The sequence below is a fragment of the Enhydra lutris genome, unplaced genomic scaffold (genome assembly GCF_002288905.1).
Source record: "Enhydra lutris kenyoni isolate GAN:26980312 unplaced genomic scaffold, ASM228890v2 scaffoldscaffold9, whole genome shotgun sequence".
Lineage (NCBI taxonomy): Eukaryota > Metazoa > Chordata > Mammalia > Carnivora > Mustelidae > Enhydra > Enhydra lutris.
The window spans coordinates 11206437-11223503 of NW_019154093.1; the positions used below are offsets into that span (position 1 = coordinate 11206437).

At 53.7% G+C, this 17067-nt stretch overlaps 1 protein-coding gene across 3 annotated transcripts in view; it reads right to left on the reverse strand.

The window, feature by feature from the left end:
• Window positions 1–7929: 7929 nt before the first annotated feature.
• Window positions 7930–17067, reverse strand: part of LOC111143065 (regulating synaptic membrane exocytosis 3) — a 38578-nt gene continuing 29440 nt past the window's right edge. For all 3 annotated transcript variants that reach the window (XM_022496513.1, XM_022496515.1, XM_022496512.1), the window contains 3 exons: window positions 14915–15016; window positions 14419–14558; window positions 7930–12864 (listed from right to left, as the gene is read on the reverse strand). In XM_022496513.1, the coding sequence (XP_022352221.1) occupies window positions 12652–12864; window positions 14419–14558; window positions 14915–15016 (455 nt within the window). In that variant the 3' untranslated portion in view covers window positions 7930–12651. The remainder of the gene's footprint in view (window positions 12865–14418; window positions 14559–14914; window positions 15017–17067) is intronic.

A 17067-nucleotide genomic window follows, 5' to 3' on the forward strand; every position in this document is an offset into this window, starting at 1 on the left:
CATGCCCGTCCCCTTTCCCGATGTAGTCATTTAATGAAAAGAGCACAGAACCAGGTGCCTGGTTTCTGGATCTGGATTGTCCAAGGCTGTATGGCTCTGGGCAACTGTCTGCCCCTATCTGGACATATAGTTTCTTCTTCCTTAAAATGGAGCTAAACCCCTGGCCTGTGAATTTCTAATGGGACAGAGTGAGACAGGTGTGGGAACATATAAAGCAACCACCAGAGGGAAGTTCTAAACTCTCCTCCACTGCCACTCCAGGGCCTTCCTCCCCCGGCCTCCTCCACCCCTGTACCCAGGCCTGGGGGTGAGCTCAGCTGTTGCCCAATGAGTCAAAACCAAAAGCCGGAGGGCTAACCGACTGTGCCACCTGGGCGCCCCTGGGACCGTTTTTAGGAGCTCTGGATTGGTTTCTGTCCAAACCGTGTACCTCACGGACTGTTGGGTGGTTTTGAACAACCCTCTGGGCCCTTGTCTCTTCATTTATAAGATGGAGAAAGCTGTACTCGAGGCTCTCAGAAGTATCCTCTGAGTCAAAATGTTGTAGAACCTTGGACTCTCTCTTAATGGAATCTGAGTCATAATGGAATCAAGCACAGAGAGAATGCAGAACAGGGAACCCATCACACAGACCTTCATTTCTCAACTGAGCCATGCAGAAGCGGCTGCCTGGCCTCGCTCCCCCTCAACGTCCTCTTCACCACATTTCTCCAGCCCCAGCTGGGCTTTCGGCCCCCTCCCTGCCTCCCGTCCTGCCTCTGGTCCCCATGACTTCCCCATCTCTCCGCCCTGGGCCTGCCTCGGTTACCAGTTACTCAAACCTACCTGGTGTTCTTCCCACCTCATGCCCACACCACCTGCCTCCTCTTACTGGTTTCAACTCTTCCCACCTCCCTGCCTGGGGCCCCTCCACCCTTGCCTGCCCCCCGCTCCTCCCACCACCTGCCTTCCTCATCTCCCTCTCCCTCATATCCGCCACCCCTTCTGACTTGCCCTGCTCTTCTCCCACACCTCTCCCTTTACTATCCCAGCCCATCCTCCTCATCCTGCTTCTTCTCCCACCTGCACCGGCCTTGGGGCCAGATAGCCCCCCGCCGCTCCTGCTAGAACATCTACCCCAACCAGCCCTCACTGGGCCTGAAAATTCCCACACGCCATTGTGGAGGCCTCGTGCCCCTCCCAGTGGGGCCCCTGGCGTAGCCTAGAACTCCTGGGAAAGCGGTACCCAACATCCTGGTGACCCAGTAGACATGGGGGACTCTGGGTGGTGACCAGCAAGCCTACAACCAGGACGGCCACCTCCCTCGGGTAAGGGTCTCTTTTCCAAGATGGGGGGGCTCAGCTACCCCCATGTCCTGGTTATCTTGCTGCCTGAGAATAGCACATGCCACCATTTCCACTCCCTACATCATAGATAAATGGGGATCTAATTATTGTACATAATAACACTCCACAGGGAGTAAAGCTTGGGGCAGATTCCTGAATCCTAATGATCCTTGTCCATCTCAACATGTAAGTCAGGGACACCGACACACACACACGGACACACGCTGTGTACACCGGCAAGCCCAGGGCACCATAACCCTGCGCAGAGATCAGGAGGGAGTACAAGGTGGCTTTGGCCTGATGTAGTATCAATGGAACATTCTGAGACATTCTGCTTTCCAGCCCTTATAAAAGCCTTCTGAAAAACTTGGTCCTGACCTCTCAGTTCGTTTCTGTATCACGTTGATCAGCTGAGGTCTACGGGGTCATAGAACGCATCTCCCCTGGAATGAGGAGCCTTTTTTTTTTTTTTTAACATCAGGATCAGAGGACTGAGTTAATCATGCTTTTATCATTGGCCTGAGCGAGGTCTCTCTTTTGTTCTATTTATCCACTTTCATTTTTCACTTCTCCTCTCCTGAGGAAAACACTACTCAAAATATTTTGACATGTATGTGTATGCATTCTCACAAAATCTGTGGTGTTATTTTGTGAGCCGTATTTTTAATTTTCCTACGTGCTTATGTGCTAGACTCCATTCTGTGGACTTTCACCCAGCTCTCTCTTTTCAAGATGTGCCTCCGTGTGTGTCACCTCTAACTGCCACACTGTGTCCTTCCGAGCGTTTCTTCCATTTCCCCAGGGACATCCGCACACCTAGGAGCTCTGACTCGCCACCACAAGGGACACTTCCAAACCAAACATCTGGCTCCCTCCCACATGTGACACTATGGGAGAGTTCTTGGGGACAGGTGCCCAGCACTGGGGGCACTGAGTTAAAGTGTCTAATCTTCCATCATTCACACGCAAGTGTTCTTGTTGGGAAGAGAAATTGTTCATTAAATATGTCCTTAAGGTGAGTTCAGCAGCTCCCTCTAGGCCATTCTATGCCCAAGACCTAGGAAGTAAAATAGTTTTATCAAACCTGCAAGATAGAGGTGCCTGAGTGGCTCAGATGGTTAAGCATCTGCTTTTGGCTCAGGTCATGATCTCCAAGTCCTGGGATCGAGCCCTACATCAGGATCCCTGCTCAGCGGGGAGTCTGCCTCTCCCTCTCCCCCTGCTTGTGCTCTCTCTGCCTCTCTCTGTCTCTCTCTCTCTCTCGCAAATGAATTTTTTTAAAAACCTACAAGATAATTTTGGCCTTTTATAACCAGCCTATATTTTACAAATTTTCCTGGATCTCAGTGGTGGTTCTTTATCGGTTTCTGGAGTTTTGAGGCGAGTATACATACCTGTTACCCAAGGCTGTAGACTCTCTTCTTGATCACCAGCACCAGCCAACACTAGCGAAGGGGTCAGCATCTACTGCCAGGCTTTATTTATAAAGGGGCTGCACATTGAACATCTTCTGCAACCTCTTTATAATCTGTTCTTCTAATTATTAGTATTACCAATTTCAGTAGTTACTGTTCTAGACCATAAGGCTCACACTTTCAGAAGCTACTGGGATCTTTAGAAAGTTCCTTTTTCCTTGGGCAGGTTGCTTTTCCTGTGTCCCTTATCCCTGTCTCATTGGTTGGCCAGTCTTGAAGGGCAACCCCCCCTTTGTAATTATCCTCTTATGCTACCTGAATCTATGGCCAAACTGTGAAGATGCGGGACTGGTGATGGCCGAGCTGGAGAAGAATATGAGCGCCTACCCTCAGAGAGACCATGGCTGGAGTTTCCTCGGTAACTTCCTTCCAGGTGCACCTTCTCATCTGTATCCCAGCAACACCTATAATAATCCTCTCTGACCACAAAGGCCTTCCCACCCTGAGAATGCACCTCTTGCCAGAGGAGGAAAGCTGTGGTCTTCTCAGATAACTCTTACCCTGGAATATGCCGAGGTAGCCACGACCACATCCAGATGTGGTCTCTCTGATCTTTTGCAGTCAATACCACCCACCCCAAATCCTCAGGAAACACTGATTGCCTTTTTGTCCTTATAGGCTATTCTCGTGTGGGCTAGAATTTCATATAACAGCATTTACCCTTCCATGTCTGGTTTCTTCCTTTCAGGATGTTTCCGCCACCCGTCCATGTTGTTTTGTATCAGTAGTTCGTTCTATTTAGTGCTGAGTGGGATCCCATTATATTTAAATACCAAATTGTTTTTCCATTGCATTCGTTGCTAGGTATGACTGTTTTCAGTCTGCTGCCTCACAACTCCAAACCAGCCCATCATTACCTGCTCTGGAATAGCGGGCTAGCCCCTTAAAGCAATTCTCCTTGGCAGCGAGAGCGATACCGAACTGTGTCAGTAGATGGCGCTAGAGGGACACCGCAGGAGGAAGACGCCTTCCCTGGCCCCCGTCGCTTCTGTTCGCTTCTCCTCTGAGACTGCTGCAGAGAGGAATGCATGGGGACATCCACTGCACTGCCCCAGCTCTGCATCCAGAACACACAATGCCTGTAAACCCACAGCCTCCGGTCTAGCCCAGTGCTCACCTTGCTACACCCTCCCATCATTGACCCTGCAATCCTCCAGCCTCACACGCCCTGCTGACGAGCAGGACACTGAGTCCCGTGTGTTGCTGGTGGTTCTTCAGACACGGGTTCATGCACCCCAGGCCTTCACCCTCTGTCTGCCAGTAGGTTCCCAACTCGGACTCCCCCAGGGTACAGTCGCTGCTAGTTTCTGCCGCCAGTGCCCCAGAGAGATGTTTGCTACTGACCTGGAGACCAAGGGCCACGCATGACACATTTTTCAACAAGGTTGGAATACCAGCTTGAGGGAGAGGGCCCCTTTCAATTTGTTTCCTCTTGGATACTCTCCTTCTGCCTTAGAATATACTCTGTAGAGCTCTCTAGGGTTACTCCAACTGCTAATTTTTAAAATTTAATTTTCCTTGTTCACTTGACTGTACGGTTTCCATATTTGGATGGGCCCCTGAGAGATATGTTAGACATTTGTATTGTTTCAAAGTTTTGGGTATTATGAATAAAGCTGTCATGAACATTTTTGTCTTTCGATGGCCATATGTTGTCATTTTTCCTGATAAACACCTAGAAGTGTAATTGCTGGATCACATGGTGAACATATAAGAAATTTAGAAGAAATTGCCAAACCATTTTCCAGACTGGTTGTACCATTTTGCATTTCCAGCCAAGATGCTGCTCCCAACCCTGCCGGCACTTGACACTGTCAGTTTTTAATCTGAGCTGTTCTACTGGGTGTTCAGCTCCCTGATGAATTATGGTGATGAGTGAATGTCTTTTCATACGCCAGTTGGCAATCTGTGTATCTTCTTTTGTGATGCATCTGTTCCAACCTTTTGCTCATTTTTCCTCTGGTTCTCTTACCAAGTTGTCATCTTATTAGGAGTCTTAATGGTATCTTTTTTTAATTTTATTTATTTATTTGACAGAGAGAGAGATCACTAGTAGGCAGAGAGGCAGATGGGAGGTGGGGGGGGGGGAGCAGGCTCCCTGCAGAGAGCCTGAAGCGGGGCTCCATCCCAGGACCCTGAGATCATGACCTGAGCCGAAGGCAGAGGCCCAACCCACTAAGCCACCCACTGGCCCCTTAATGGTATTTTTCCAAGAGGTTTCAGTTTAGATGAGGTCCAATTTATCTTTTTATTTCAAGGTTAGTGCTTTTTATGTTCTAAGAAACCACTGCTTACCATAAAGTTGTGAAGACTTTTTTCCTACATTTTCTTCTAGGAGTTTTATAATTTTAACTTTTATATTTAGGTCTATGACCCACTTTGGGTTAGTTTTGTGTATAATGTGTATAATGAGAAGTAAGGGTCAAGGTTTGTATTTTTCCATTCAAATATCCAGTTGTCGAAGCACCATTTGTTGAAAAGATTTTTTTTAAAGATTTTATTTATTTATTTGACAGACTGAGATCACAAGTAGGCAGAGAGGCAGGCGGAGAGAGAGGAGGAAGCAGGCTCCCCGCCGAGCAGAGAGGCCGATGTGGGGCTCGATCCCGGGACCCTGAGATCATGAACTGAGCCGAAGGCAGAGGCTTTAACCCACTGAGCTACCCAGGTGCCCCGAAAAGATTTTTTAATCACTTGGGCACCTTTGTCAAAAGTCAGTTGGCCGTGCATAAGTCTGTTTTTGTACACTGTTCTGTTCCACTGGTCTGTGGGTCCGTCCTTATGCCAATACCGTTGTTACTTCATAGTAAGTCTTACAGTCAGGTAACATAACTCTTCCAACTTGGCTCTTCTTTTTTAGAATTGCTTTAGCTATGCAAGGTCTTTCGCATTTCCAATAAATTTTAGCATCAGCATGTCAATTTCTCCAGAAAGCCTGCTGGGATTTTTACCGAATGTGCAATGAGTCTAGCGATAAATGTGGGGAGAATTGACATCTTCACAATATTGTGTCTTTCAGTCCATGAGGGTATGATTTACCCTCCATATATTTAGTCTTTAACTTCTCTCACTCTGCATCTCTCTGGCCATTCTTCTGCAATAATATCTCGCTTTGACAAGAGCCAAGAAAACTTTTCCACTTTTAAAGACCCAAGTGATTCGACTGGCCCCACCCAGATAATCCAGAGAGCAGAAGTGGAAAAGTAAAAGACAGAAACCTGAGCTCACAGAGCGAGCCTGGTATCATAAGCCTCTCTCAAAAGAGAGGTAGCCCCTGACACTGAAAGGCCAAGAGCTAGAGCCCAAGCACTGGGAGACCCTTGGGGAAGAGGATGCCAGCCTTCCCCTGGCAAGCATGTGACATTGGGACACTTCCTTTATCTTCTGTCCCTGCAGACCCAGACCTAGGATAAGGGCACTGCCCAGAAGTGATTAAATGTTAACACACCTCTCTGTCCCTCCCTGAGACAGGGAGAGGAAGGGGTGCCCCAGGGGTCCAGGACTGCTGGAGTTCACAGCACCGGAGGTCAACTGCATGTTTACTGCTTGTGTCAGGTGTGGCTGATGTAAACAAGACTGTCCAAGAGCTCCTGGACCTGAGCTCTCGGGAAGAAACGCATGAGGGATCAAAAGCGGTGGCCTTAGCTCCATCTTACCTTCCCTTCTGTTTGACACTGGGCATCCCTTGTGGAGTCTGTGGGAATAGAAGGCTTTGAGGGCCTGTAAGCAGGAACTGTGGGACAGCTGGGAAGCCACCTGGCCCCATCAGATTCCACGGCCCATGCACATCAGTGTGGCAACAGAGTCCCCACGCAGGACCCGGAGGCCCTGGTCAGACCTTTCTGAGGCCTTTTCCTGAGATGTCCTGCCCTTTCCTGCCTTTGTGCCTTGGTGTCCTCCTCCTCCTGGTTTTAGTCACCCGGAACCCTGTTTTCTCTCTCTTTAGAATTAAGAACCATCTTCAGAAAGCAACACAAGAAACCATTTTCAAACTGACTTTAATTTTTTTTTTTTTTTTTGCTGCCCAAATATTGTACATGCAGAAGCCATGTGAAGAATTTTCTCCTCGAGGGAACTGGCAAGAATGTTGTCGGAAACAGCCGGCAGTCCTCCCCAGCCGTCCACCTGCCACCTAGGAGCCACAGCAAGTTTGGAAAGATGCTGCACATAGAAAATGTGGAGAGCGCAGATATAAAAGGCTAATTGCTTCTTATCTAAACAGTGTGCTTGTCAGTCCCTATCAGCTATCTCTTTCTTTGCAGGATGCATTTGGAAATTCTAAAAAAGGGGTTCCTGCCTCCTGTGAGTTTACATACTAAAGGAGTAGATAGAATAATCAGGCCAACTTTTCCTAAGGAGGCAGCCACTCTGCCTGAGGTGAGGTCTGCTGAGAGATTCTGGAGAGAGGAGTGGTTTCAAGAAGCAAAATACTTTGATGGGGAAAGAGTGCCCTCTCTCCTCCCATCAGAAAGCATTGCCTTCAACATTCTCAGGTGTTCCACTCTCCCACGGATGTCATTCTAGAAGCAGAGAGGAGGATGGACCCAGTCTCATCTGCTGGTGGGGGTACTGACCTACGCAGGCTGTGGCTGAGGTGGTCACATCACACCAGCCCCTTGAAAAGTGTCCGTTGTAGACAACCCTTAAGTATTTCCAGTCGTTACACAAGAAGAAAGGAGGGAGAGCAAACCACGAAAAGGTGGAAGCAGAGTCTGTTAGGATTCCGAGTTCCTGTCAGAGGCAGCATCTGGGCATGGACGGATAAGGACCTACATCCGGTCGGGGTACCAGGGGCTGGAGGAAACCAGCCCTTGGACCCAGGCGTATCAGGCTGGAAACCCTCCTCGGCTCCAGATCAGACTTTAAAGCCTGGAGGGAACCATGCAACCACTAGCAAATGCGGACTTTGCAGATGAGGAAGCTGAGGCCCAGACAAGTGAGGAGTCTTGTACAAGGTCATGATTTGGGACAAAACTATATAGAACAGCCTTTGTTTGATGCCCTGTAACCAGCTGTCCAGGCCATCGATCGGGGGGGGGGGGGGGGGGGGGACAGATGCTCTGTGGCCCCTGGATTCCCAGGGCCCGTTTCTTTAGCCAAACTCTCTGGAACCCAGTCCCAGAGACCCTTCCTGACATCGGTGTGAACTCTGGCCCCTGGGCCTTACTGGCTAAGTTTCCAACTAGAGCCCTGGAAGGTTCCTCCAGAGCAGTAACGCACTTTTCTCAACAAGCCCTTGCCCCAAGCTAGTCTAGGCCCCTGACAGATTTCAGTTTCTCTTATTGGTGTGGTTTTCCTCACAGGCACAGCCAGGCTGGGCCCACAAAAAGCCCGAGCTCAGGGGTTGGGGGTGGGGGAGAAGAAGTTGCTTTGCTACATGGAAAGATTAAGCCCTTTGTCAGAGAACAAGGTCCCGCCATCAGGCATGCCAACACCCGAGGCCGCATCTGTGCGACCTCACCAGCAGAGCTGGCGCCCGGGAAGACCAAGTTGCTCTCTTTGGCATCACCGACATTGCTCTGAGATGCTCAGGCACTCTCAAAGTCAGCTGTTCCCAGCTAGACCAGGCCCCCCCGCCAGGCGCCACCAGGCCTCCCCTGACTGGGCGGGGCTCCCCTGCCTTCTGTCAGGAGTGTTTGGTTTTGCCCCATCCTCTTCTGACCTGAGTGAAAAGCAGACTGGAGGAAGGAGGCAGGGGAGACACGCCCGTCTCCTCCCTCTTCGTGCGATGAAAGAGAATCCAGGACGGGAAGCAACGTGTTCGCGAGCCTCTTTCCGTGTCAGGATCGGGGAGAAGAAAACTGCCCGGGAGGAAAGAAGCATGAAGGGAGGAGCCGGCAAGGGAGGCAGGCCTCTTCTTTTCCATCTCCTCGAAGACGCCCGCCGGCCCGGCAGAAGTGCCGCGGGCCCACCCGGGCCTGGACGGGGCGCCTCTCCCTCCAGCCAGGCAGGGGCGCCTCGTCGACTTCATCAAGCAAAGGCAGCCATTTCTTGCACAGAGTTTGCACAGTGCAGGAAGCAATCAGAGAAACAGAAGAGCGGCCTTCGTGAAGCTCTGCTGCTTTCTGGGCCGAAGAGGAAAGGGAATCAGAGGCATCGGGGAGCCTCCGGGGCAGCAGGATGTGGCTCGAGAACCCTGGTGGTACGTCAGGGTTCCTGGTCCCACAGTCGAAGATTGTGCTACATTTCGTTTCCAGAGACGTACCCTTGGGGGTCTCTATTGTCTCTAAGGGGGGGAGGGGGCCGCTCTCCTCCAGGCTGGCAGTAAAGAGCTCAGGCATGCTTGCCCCAGTGGGGGTCATGCCCCTGGGAGAACCAGTGATCTCACGAGCGAGGAGCTCCCCGGGTACCCCTCTTTCTGGAGCCCCTGGGCTCTGCCTCACCTCGTCCCCCTGGAATGCTGGCATGCGGGGGAGAGCCTCCCAGGGAGGCTCGGCTCCTTTTGGGGGGAGAACTGGGAGGTGGAAGAGATGGGATAGGGAGGAGTTTCGGAGCTGGTTTTTCCCTGAAGGATCAAATCCCTCTTGTCCAACCTAGACTTGGCCCCATTTACCGGAGGCTGATTCATAGCAAAGGCCCTCAGACATCCCCGTAGGGAAGGAGTCTGTGAGGGAAGTGGGACGCGCTGAACAGCAGAAACGTGAAGACAGATGCTCTGAATCATCCCTCACGGTTCCTGCCCACAAGCCCAACACTGCTGCAGGGCCGCCCCCATCTTCACCGCATCCTCCACGAACCTGCCCGGGCAGAGGACAGGGCATGGCAAAGAGCCTCGTCCTGTCCTCAGCTCTGGGTCTCACCTGGGGGAAGCGGGCCTGCAGAGCCAGGACGCCGTACCTGGCCAAGCAGGGTTCCCAGGAGAGGGAGCACTCTGGCGGCGACTCTGGCGGTGTTCCCTCCTTCCCCCACCCTCCCCTCTTCGAAGGTGCTCCCCGCCCCAGGGAAGGCCAGGTGGCACACTGTGCCCCGGCCTCTCCCGGGACAGGCTAGCTCCCAAACGGCTTCTCAGACAAGCCCCTGTATCGAGGAGGATGAGGAACAGACCCTGAAACCCAGCCATTCACGGTCACACGCGCGCGTCAGCCTCACGTGACCTCACCATCATGGGGGGGGATCCAGGTGGCGATTCGTAACTGATTGGTGCAGAGGGTTAAAGAGGGTAATTCCCTAAGGTCAACCGGGGGGGAATTACTTCCCATAGGAGAGGTGGGATAGGAGTGGCCCAGCTCCTGGGCAGGGCCGGCAGCTGGGGACCTCAGCCAGGTCAGCACAAGTTACCAACGGGTCAGGCCTCAGCTCCGGCTGGGCCTTCTGCGTGCTAACCTGCCCCCCAAGGCGAGGGGACCGTGGCCTACGGCCACCCAGAGGCGGCTCTTCGCTGGAAGCCGTCCACCTTCTCTGTCTTCCTGGACCCCTCAAGGAAGGAGGGTGATCTCCTTCCCTGAGAGCCCCCATTCCCTGCTGGGAGCAGCGGGCGGCTGCCCCGTCTCGGTAGCGCCACGTGGGGCTGCATCAGCAGGTGTCTACGTGATCCTAGGAGTCTTTACTAATCCCACCATTCCAGAAGTGTAGACTATGCTCACGCCATCCTGAGGGTGACTGTTCAGGAGAGGTGAATACCTCACAGACAGGACATAAAATACCCTTTTGTGAGCGAGTTTCCTCCCTCTCCCCACCCTAGGGTCAAAGAGTACAGAGCCCTTTGCCTTATTTTTAGAAACAAGAGATATGCGCACATTACCCAATCCCGACAACCAGAGAGAATTTCTGCCTAAAGAGAAAAGCCGACCCAGCTGCCTCCTCCCTCTCCCTACGCCCACAACAGTCCTCATCTGTGGTAAGACAAGAATGGAGGCTCTGGCAGAAGCCAGGAGCCCATTTGGTTCATTTCTTACTGCCCTTAACCACTTTCCATCTGTGGGCAGGACCAATGGGGTTTTCCTGGGAGGGAGGTTACCAGGCTCTGGCTTCGACCTGATGTGGGTCCCTACCAGGAAAGGAGGCCCTTTGGGTGGAGATGCCTTTCTATCCTGAGAACCTCCTCCCTCTCCGCTCAGAATCCGCCTCTAGGCCCATCTGTCCGGCTTTGGTTATGAATGGAGTCCAAGCACTCAGGTCCCCAGACCGCCCCACTACTCAGCTGGGTCGCTCCCCTCCACCTTGTGCTTGTGGGTCAGAGTCATACAGCGCTTGGGGCTGACGTCTGGGGAAGAGGCAGAGGGGAGGTCTTCTCCATACCCTGATGCCCTCCTGCCACCTCTTTCCTCCCCACCAGACACAGACCCAAGGGCTGCCGTGTGTACCCCCTGGGCAACCTCTTGCCTTTTGCCCCAGACCTGAGGAGGGAGAGGACAGATCTGGGCATTCCCAGCAGACATCTCATGGGTCCAGGCCCTGGTAACCTCCCCAACACAGGGCCCAGCTGTCCTATGAAGTCAGGGTTTGAGGGACTTTGGGAGGCTCCAACCAGACAAGGGCAGAAAGAAAGCAAAGGCAGGTGAGGTGCGGAGAGCAGGCCGGGCCACTCTCCAGAGGGCAGCTGTGGGGCGCAGGGAGGCGGGGAGGCCAAGAGGGGAAAGTATTGCTTGTACAGAGCTGGTGACTGTGGCAGGCTAGCTGAGTCCAGAGCCAGGCTGTCCGTGAGGCTGCGAAGCTGGAGCCCAGGTGAGTCTGAGCTCCCAGACAGGGACCCTGGTCTGGAAATGAGCAAACAAAGAGAGACCCAAATGGTCAGCCTCATGCAGCTAATCCCCAAAGGTCAGACAGGAGTCTCAACAGTGGCACAGACAAGGGGAGCCCCAGCCCTCCTCATTCCAGAAACAGCCCCACCCCCAGCGCTTCCTCCACAAGCCAGGCCCCACCAGGATGCACTCCGAGGAGGACAAGGCCACCCCCAGGGCCTGGAGAACACACAGGAACCTCCAGGAACCATCTACTTTGGCAGAGTACCTTCCCCCTGAGGCCAGCCTCCCGGGCGTCAAGACCCTCCAAGTCCACACCTCCTGGGATCCACTGGGAGAGCTCCTTTGGCATGTTGGAAGCAAGGAGGTTCAGAGGAAGGCAGGAGGTGGAGAACGATGCTAAAGGGAGGTGCCTGCACTTCCCTCTAAGGGGCCTGGCCAGCCGCCCTGGGAACTAAGTCTTCCTAGCGGTGTGCTGCGGAAGCGAGGAGGCGATCTCCAAGCCTGCAGCTTCCCAGGCCCGGTCTGCTCACCCGGCCCCCAGCCAAGGCCCTAGGTAAGCATGCTCCAGGCTGCAGGTCCATTCGGTGGGAAGAGCTGCCAGAGCGCTGGGCAGGGAGGAGGGTCCCCGAGGGGCCTCAGTGTGGCCAGCTGCAGTGGGTACTACATTCCTCAAAAAAGAGCTGCGGTGCTGAGAGAAGCACAGGTGGGACACAGGACAAGGCAGAGAACAAGCAGGGACGACCAAGAGGCAGCCCCGACAGGGACACGTGGACTCTGCCCTGGGCACAGGACCAGGCAGGGGGGATCAGCGGCCACATCCCCCACTTCTGCCCCTGGACTCAGGGATCCACACCCACACAACACTCCTTTGGGTTTCTTTTCAACGAGACACAGAGAGATGTGGATTTTAGCTCATGTAGTCACCAGGACTGACTGTACCCAAACAGGTGAACGGATAAAACATGGTCGCACACAGACACAGACACACACACAAACACACGCACACACACACATACTACGGTCTCCACTGCCAGCTGGGATGGGCCCAGTAGCCAAAAGGCATGCAGCAGGGCAAGGGTCCAGAAAGACACACAGACTATGTACAGGGGAGGGGAGTGCCATGAGGCACCCCTTCCCACACTATATCCTGGCCTCTTCGGAGGTCCTTAGGAGCAGGAGGGGCTGGTGGCACTCTCCAGGGAGGACTGGGACAGGCGCCTGGTGAGGGATCCAAGCGTAGAGTCTGCCACTGAAGACGTGGGGAAGAGTTTGTACCAGCCGGTGACCGCGGCGGTCAGGTCCAGCTCATCCAGCATGATCTGGGCCATGCCCATGAAGCATTTGTGGTCCATGCGGCCGTAGTCTCCCCAGACGATCACCTGCCAGGGAGGGAGGGGCAGGAGACGGGGGGCGCTGAGCCAACTCCCTGACTCCGGGACTCAGTAGTGGGCCCAGGAACCTACAAGTTTCACCAGAGCACAGATAAGGCAGAGAGAGCTGGAACTAAGACTGATTTGGGGGCAAGAGCTTACTGAGCACTTAAGGCGTGCCAGGCTCCAACAGACGGACTTCTCTCCATTATCTCAACTGTTACAGCCATCTAGGTAAAGGTGCTGTGTATCATCATTGCAACAAAGAGGAAATGACCACTCAAAGAGGTTAATTAACTAACCCAGAGATACACAGTAATTGGTGGCAGAGCTGGGATTGGAACCTGGGTCTGACTGCCACAGCCTCCCAGCATCTCAGATGACAGCATTCCCCATTTAGGAGCAGACTGAGAGTCTGGGACCTGAGTCACAACTCCTAGTCTGCTACTGGTTCACAGCGGAGCTGGGGGAGACCCCTGGCCCTCACTGAACCTCAGTTTCCCATCCAGAAAACTGGAAGAGGGGAAGAGATTAGCCCAGTGATTTTCAAACTTGTATTTTTGTCAGTGGATCCTTTTCTCAAAATGGAATCACAATATACATATACAGGAAAACAGACACCCAGGATCCTCCCTGCCCCCACAGAACCCTAGGGTTCTGCAGTCCTGGCCATTTGGGACCCCAAGGGCCCTTGCCACACAAGGACCCCAGCCCAGAGGAACAGCCCTGGATGAGCAGTCACACAGCCCAGACAGCCCCAGCTCAGGCCTCTCCTCTGTCCCCCATGTGTCCTCAGGTGAGGCCACCAGCCACGACCACCGGCTAAAACCCAGAGAGCCACTGTCTGCGGGCCAGGCACTCGGTGAGGCCCTCCACGTGCGTCTCTCATTTACACTTCATAGTGTACCATCCACAGACCGCAATGGAGCCGGACCTTGAACCCAGGACTGAACCCAGACACCAGCCCCCACTTAGCCTCTGGCTAAGCCCCTCAGCTGCTTCATCTGTGAATGGGCGTGATGATCCCTCCCTCCCCGGACAATCACGAAGGCCACCGCCCTCTCTCAGAGTTGGGGGTGGCATCACCTCGGCCAGGGTCTCCTTGGCTTTGCACGTCGCTCGGTGAAACATCAAGCGAGTCACTTCTCCTGAGACTGCAAGATGGGGAGAATCATACCCACGTCGCAGCACCACGCAGAGGACGAAAGGAGGTCAGGATTAAAAAGCCCTTTGCCCAGAGCCTGGCACGGAGCTGATGCATAATAAGCACCAGGCAGAAAGAGAAGGCGGTGGCCAAACGCTGCTTCTACCTACCCACTGAGTACCCTGGGGTGGGGCGGGGCGGGGGAGCAGCGGGCTTGTCCCCCTGAACTCTGGTTTCCCTGCGAATCAACCAGGGGCAAAGACCCCTCACTGGGCTGTGAAAACAAACAGGTCATGCGTATTGAGGCACCTGGTACGATGCCTGACCCAGGACACGTCCTACACAAAAGAGATTTTAAATTATAACTTGCAGTCCTGGGGAGTCGCCCTGTCCCAGGGCCCCCCCCCCGTAGAACTCACCTGCAGCACCTTGCCCTGGGGCCCCTCATCGAAGAGCAGAGCCTGCTGGTACAGGGGATCACAGGTCTTCTTGGCCACCTTTGTCTTCTTCTTGGCCAAGCAGGCCCCGTTTTCAAGCAGGTAAACCTTGATATAGGTGGCTGAGGGATGGGAGAAAGCATGCTGGGGAGGGGTCCAGGAGAGACTACTATGGTCTGCTCCATCCCCTGACATCCAGCTGCTCCTGGAGGTGAGCGAGCTGTGTGGGATGAGCTGAATGGACAGCAGTAGAAAAGACAGACTCAAAACACTGACTCATCCAACCTCCCTGCTGCCCGCCCCCCCACCCCCGCAACTCTGTCTGCTGGCCTTCCAGGTAAGCCATGACTCCAGGGTCAAGAATACTGATCTAGGCCAAGGGGCAGCCGAGGACGTGCTAGACCCAGAGCTCAGTTGCATACCCCTGCCTGGCAGGACCCCCATATCCGAAACCCCTCTCCCTGCTGCTCAGCCTCACCTGGGAGGGATTTGGAGCCTGGTTTGGGGGTCAGGCCCCGAGCCTCAATCACTTCCACCTCCAGCTGGCCACTCCGGTCCATGATGGCAATGTGCACGTCCCCTGCAAGGGAGAAGAGGGACAGTCCAGGCAGAGGCAGAGCCAGAGGCGGGCCGGCCAGCTGCTGTGCCGAGAGCAGTCTGCAGAGGGCGCTATGCTGCTGGAAAGGGCACAACGTGTGAACATCGCATGCGCCAGAATTGCTCTCCGGAGGCCACTTGAAAGCAGCTGAGAAATCCTTTGAGGGGTCCCGGGGGGAAGGGGGGGGGGGGGGCATGACCCTCAGGGGCCTGCTTGGATAGCAGTGGATGGCTGCCAAACTCCCAGGTTTAAGTCTGGTTAACTGGAGGGCTCCTCTCTTACTCAGCAGAATAGTGGCCCTTGGCCACTCCCCAAATATTTACAGACAATCAGTTCGAAGAGATGCTGAGATAGGAGGCTGTGCGGGACAGGAGGCACTGCCTGGGAATGCGGGCCTGTTCACACCCTGGCCAAAGGATGCAGGGAAGCCCAGATTTCCTGGGAACAGAGAACTGGGAAGTCCTCACTGTGCTCCCACAAACGATTACCTCGCTGAGGCAAGTTCTGTATGAAGTCATGTCAAGTTATTTCTAGAACTCTCAGCTTTGTTCAACATCAGTTAGCGGAATTCAAAATTATGCATTAGTCACTTGGAGCATCCTTCAAAGGAATGCAGAATCATAAGCCTGATGCAGAGAAATTAGAATTGGCCAGACTTTGGGTTCAACCACCCATTTTAGATACTCTGAGCTATCATGCAATTGTTTATATTTGCATACTTGGGAGGATGGGGATTTTATTACTTTCAGGAAACATCCTGGATGTCATCACCCTCCCTTCTAGCTATTTTTGACCTCCCCGTGTTTGAGGGAAGGGGGAGGTCTCACTGTAACATTCCTAACGAGAGGAGACAAGCAAAGGCAAGCCTGTCCTTCCCACTTCTAGACACCAGGAGGCATCACACGCAAGTGTTCCAGGCTGGGAAGGCACAAAAGCCTCGTGGAGGTGGGTGGCTACTCTCACTGCCTCCCAGACCCTGGCTGGGCCTAGGGCTGGGAAAAGTAGACGCCCCAGGCCCTTAAGAGCCTGTGAGCAAGAGCTGGGAATTAGCTAGGCTCTTACCCTAGAGCCAGAGGAGAGCTGGTGCTCACCCTCTGAGGGTCCCTGTGGACAAAGGCTCCTGTGAAAGCACATCTGAGGACAAGGGAGCAGTGCAGTGGGATGAGAACTGGCCTGGGACAGAAACCCAGCTCCACTGCATGGCTCACAGCAAGCCACTGCCCGAGCCCGGCTTCCTAGGGTGCTGTGAGGTCAAAGGTCGAACACTGTTCCAATGAGGACTGAATCCAGACGCTTAGGCAGACTGCTCAGGTCAGACTGATGGGAAATGGGGAGAGGCAAGGGGGCATCTCTGGCGAAACGATCTCCTGGGAGGAGCCCCCTAAAGCCAAAAGGGCCAGTATCTAAGACAGAGGGGGAGAGGGAGGCAAGAAGGAGAGAGGGAGGGAGGAGGGAAGGGGCCAGAAGTGCAGCTAAGGGGACCAAGTAGAGACTCTGGGAAACAGGTCCCAGTGGCAGGGGAGGGGGCTGAGAAAATTATTTAAAAGGCTTTTAGGTGCCAGGCAGTTAGAAGCAACAAGTCCAAAAAGACACAGTTCTCAGGAGTAAATGAAACACTTCATTCAAAGCATCGAATAGGAACTCGATGAATTGTTAGGTTGCGGAACTAGGACAGGGATTCTTAGTCCCATTTTACAGATAGGAAGCCGAGGTTCAAAGAAGGGGTGTGACTTGCCCAAGGTCACATAGAGCGTCAGGGGTAGCACAGACTCGGGGAACATCAATGCTGTGACACCTCTAGTTCACCACCTTACATCGAGCAGGCCGGCCATAGGGCTGGCCATGGGAGACTCTGTGGGTGTGTGCGCGCGCGCATGCGTGCACGCGTAGCAAGGGCTAGAACATGCTATAAACCGCTGCAGGGCAGCCAGCGGAGCTGAGCTGGAACCCCTATCTTCTCGGTAGAAGGAGGGACCGTGGAGGGCCTGGCCGACTCTTTTTCAATGGTGCAAAATCCAGAGTGAGGGCTCCTC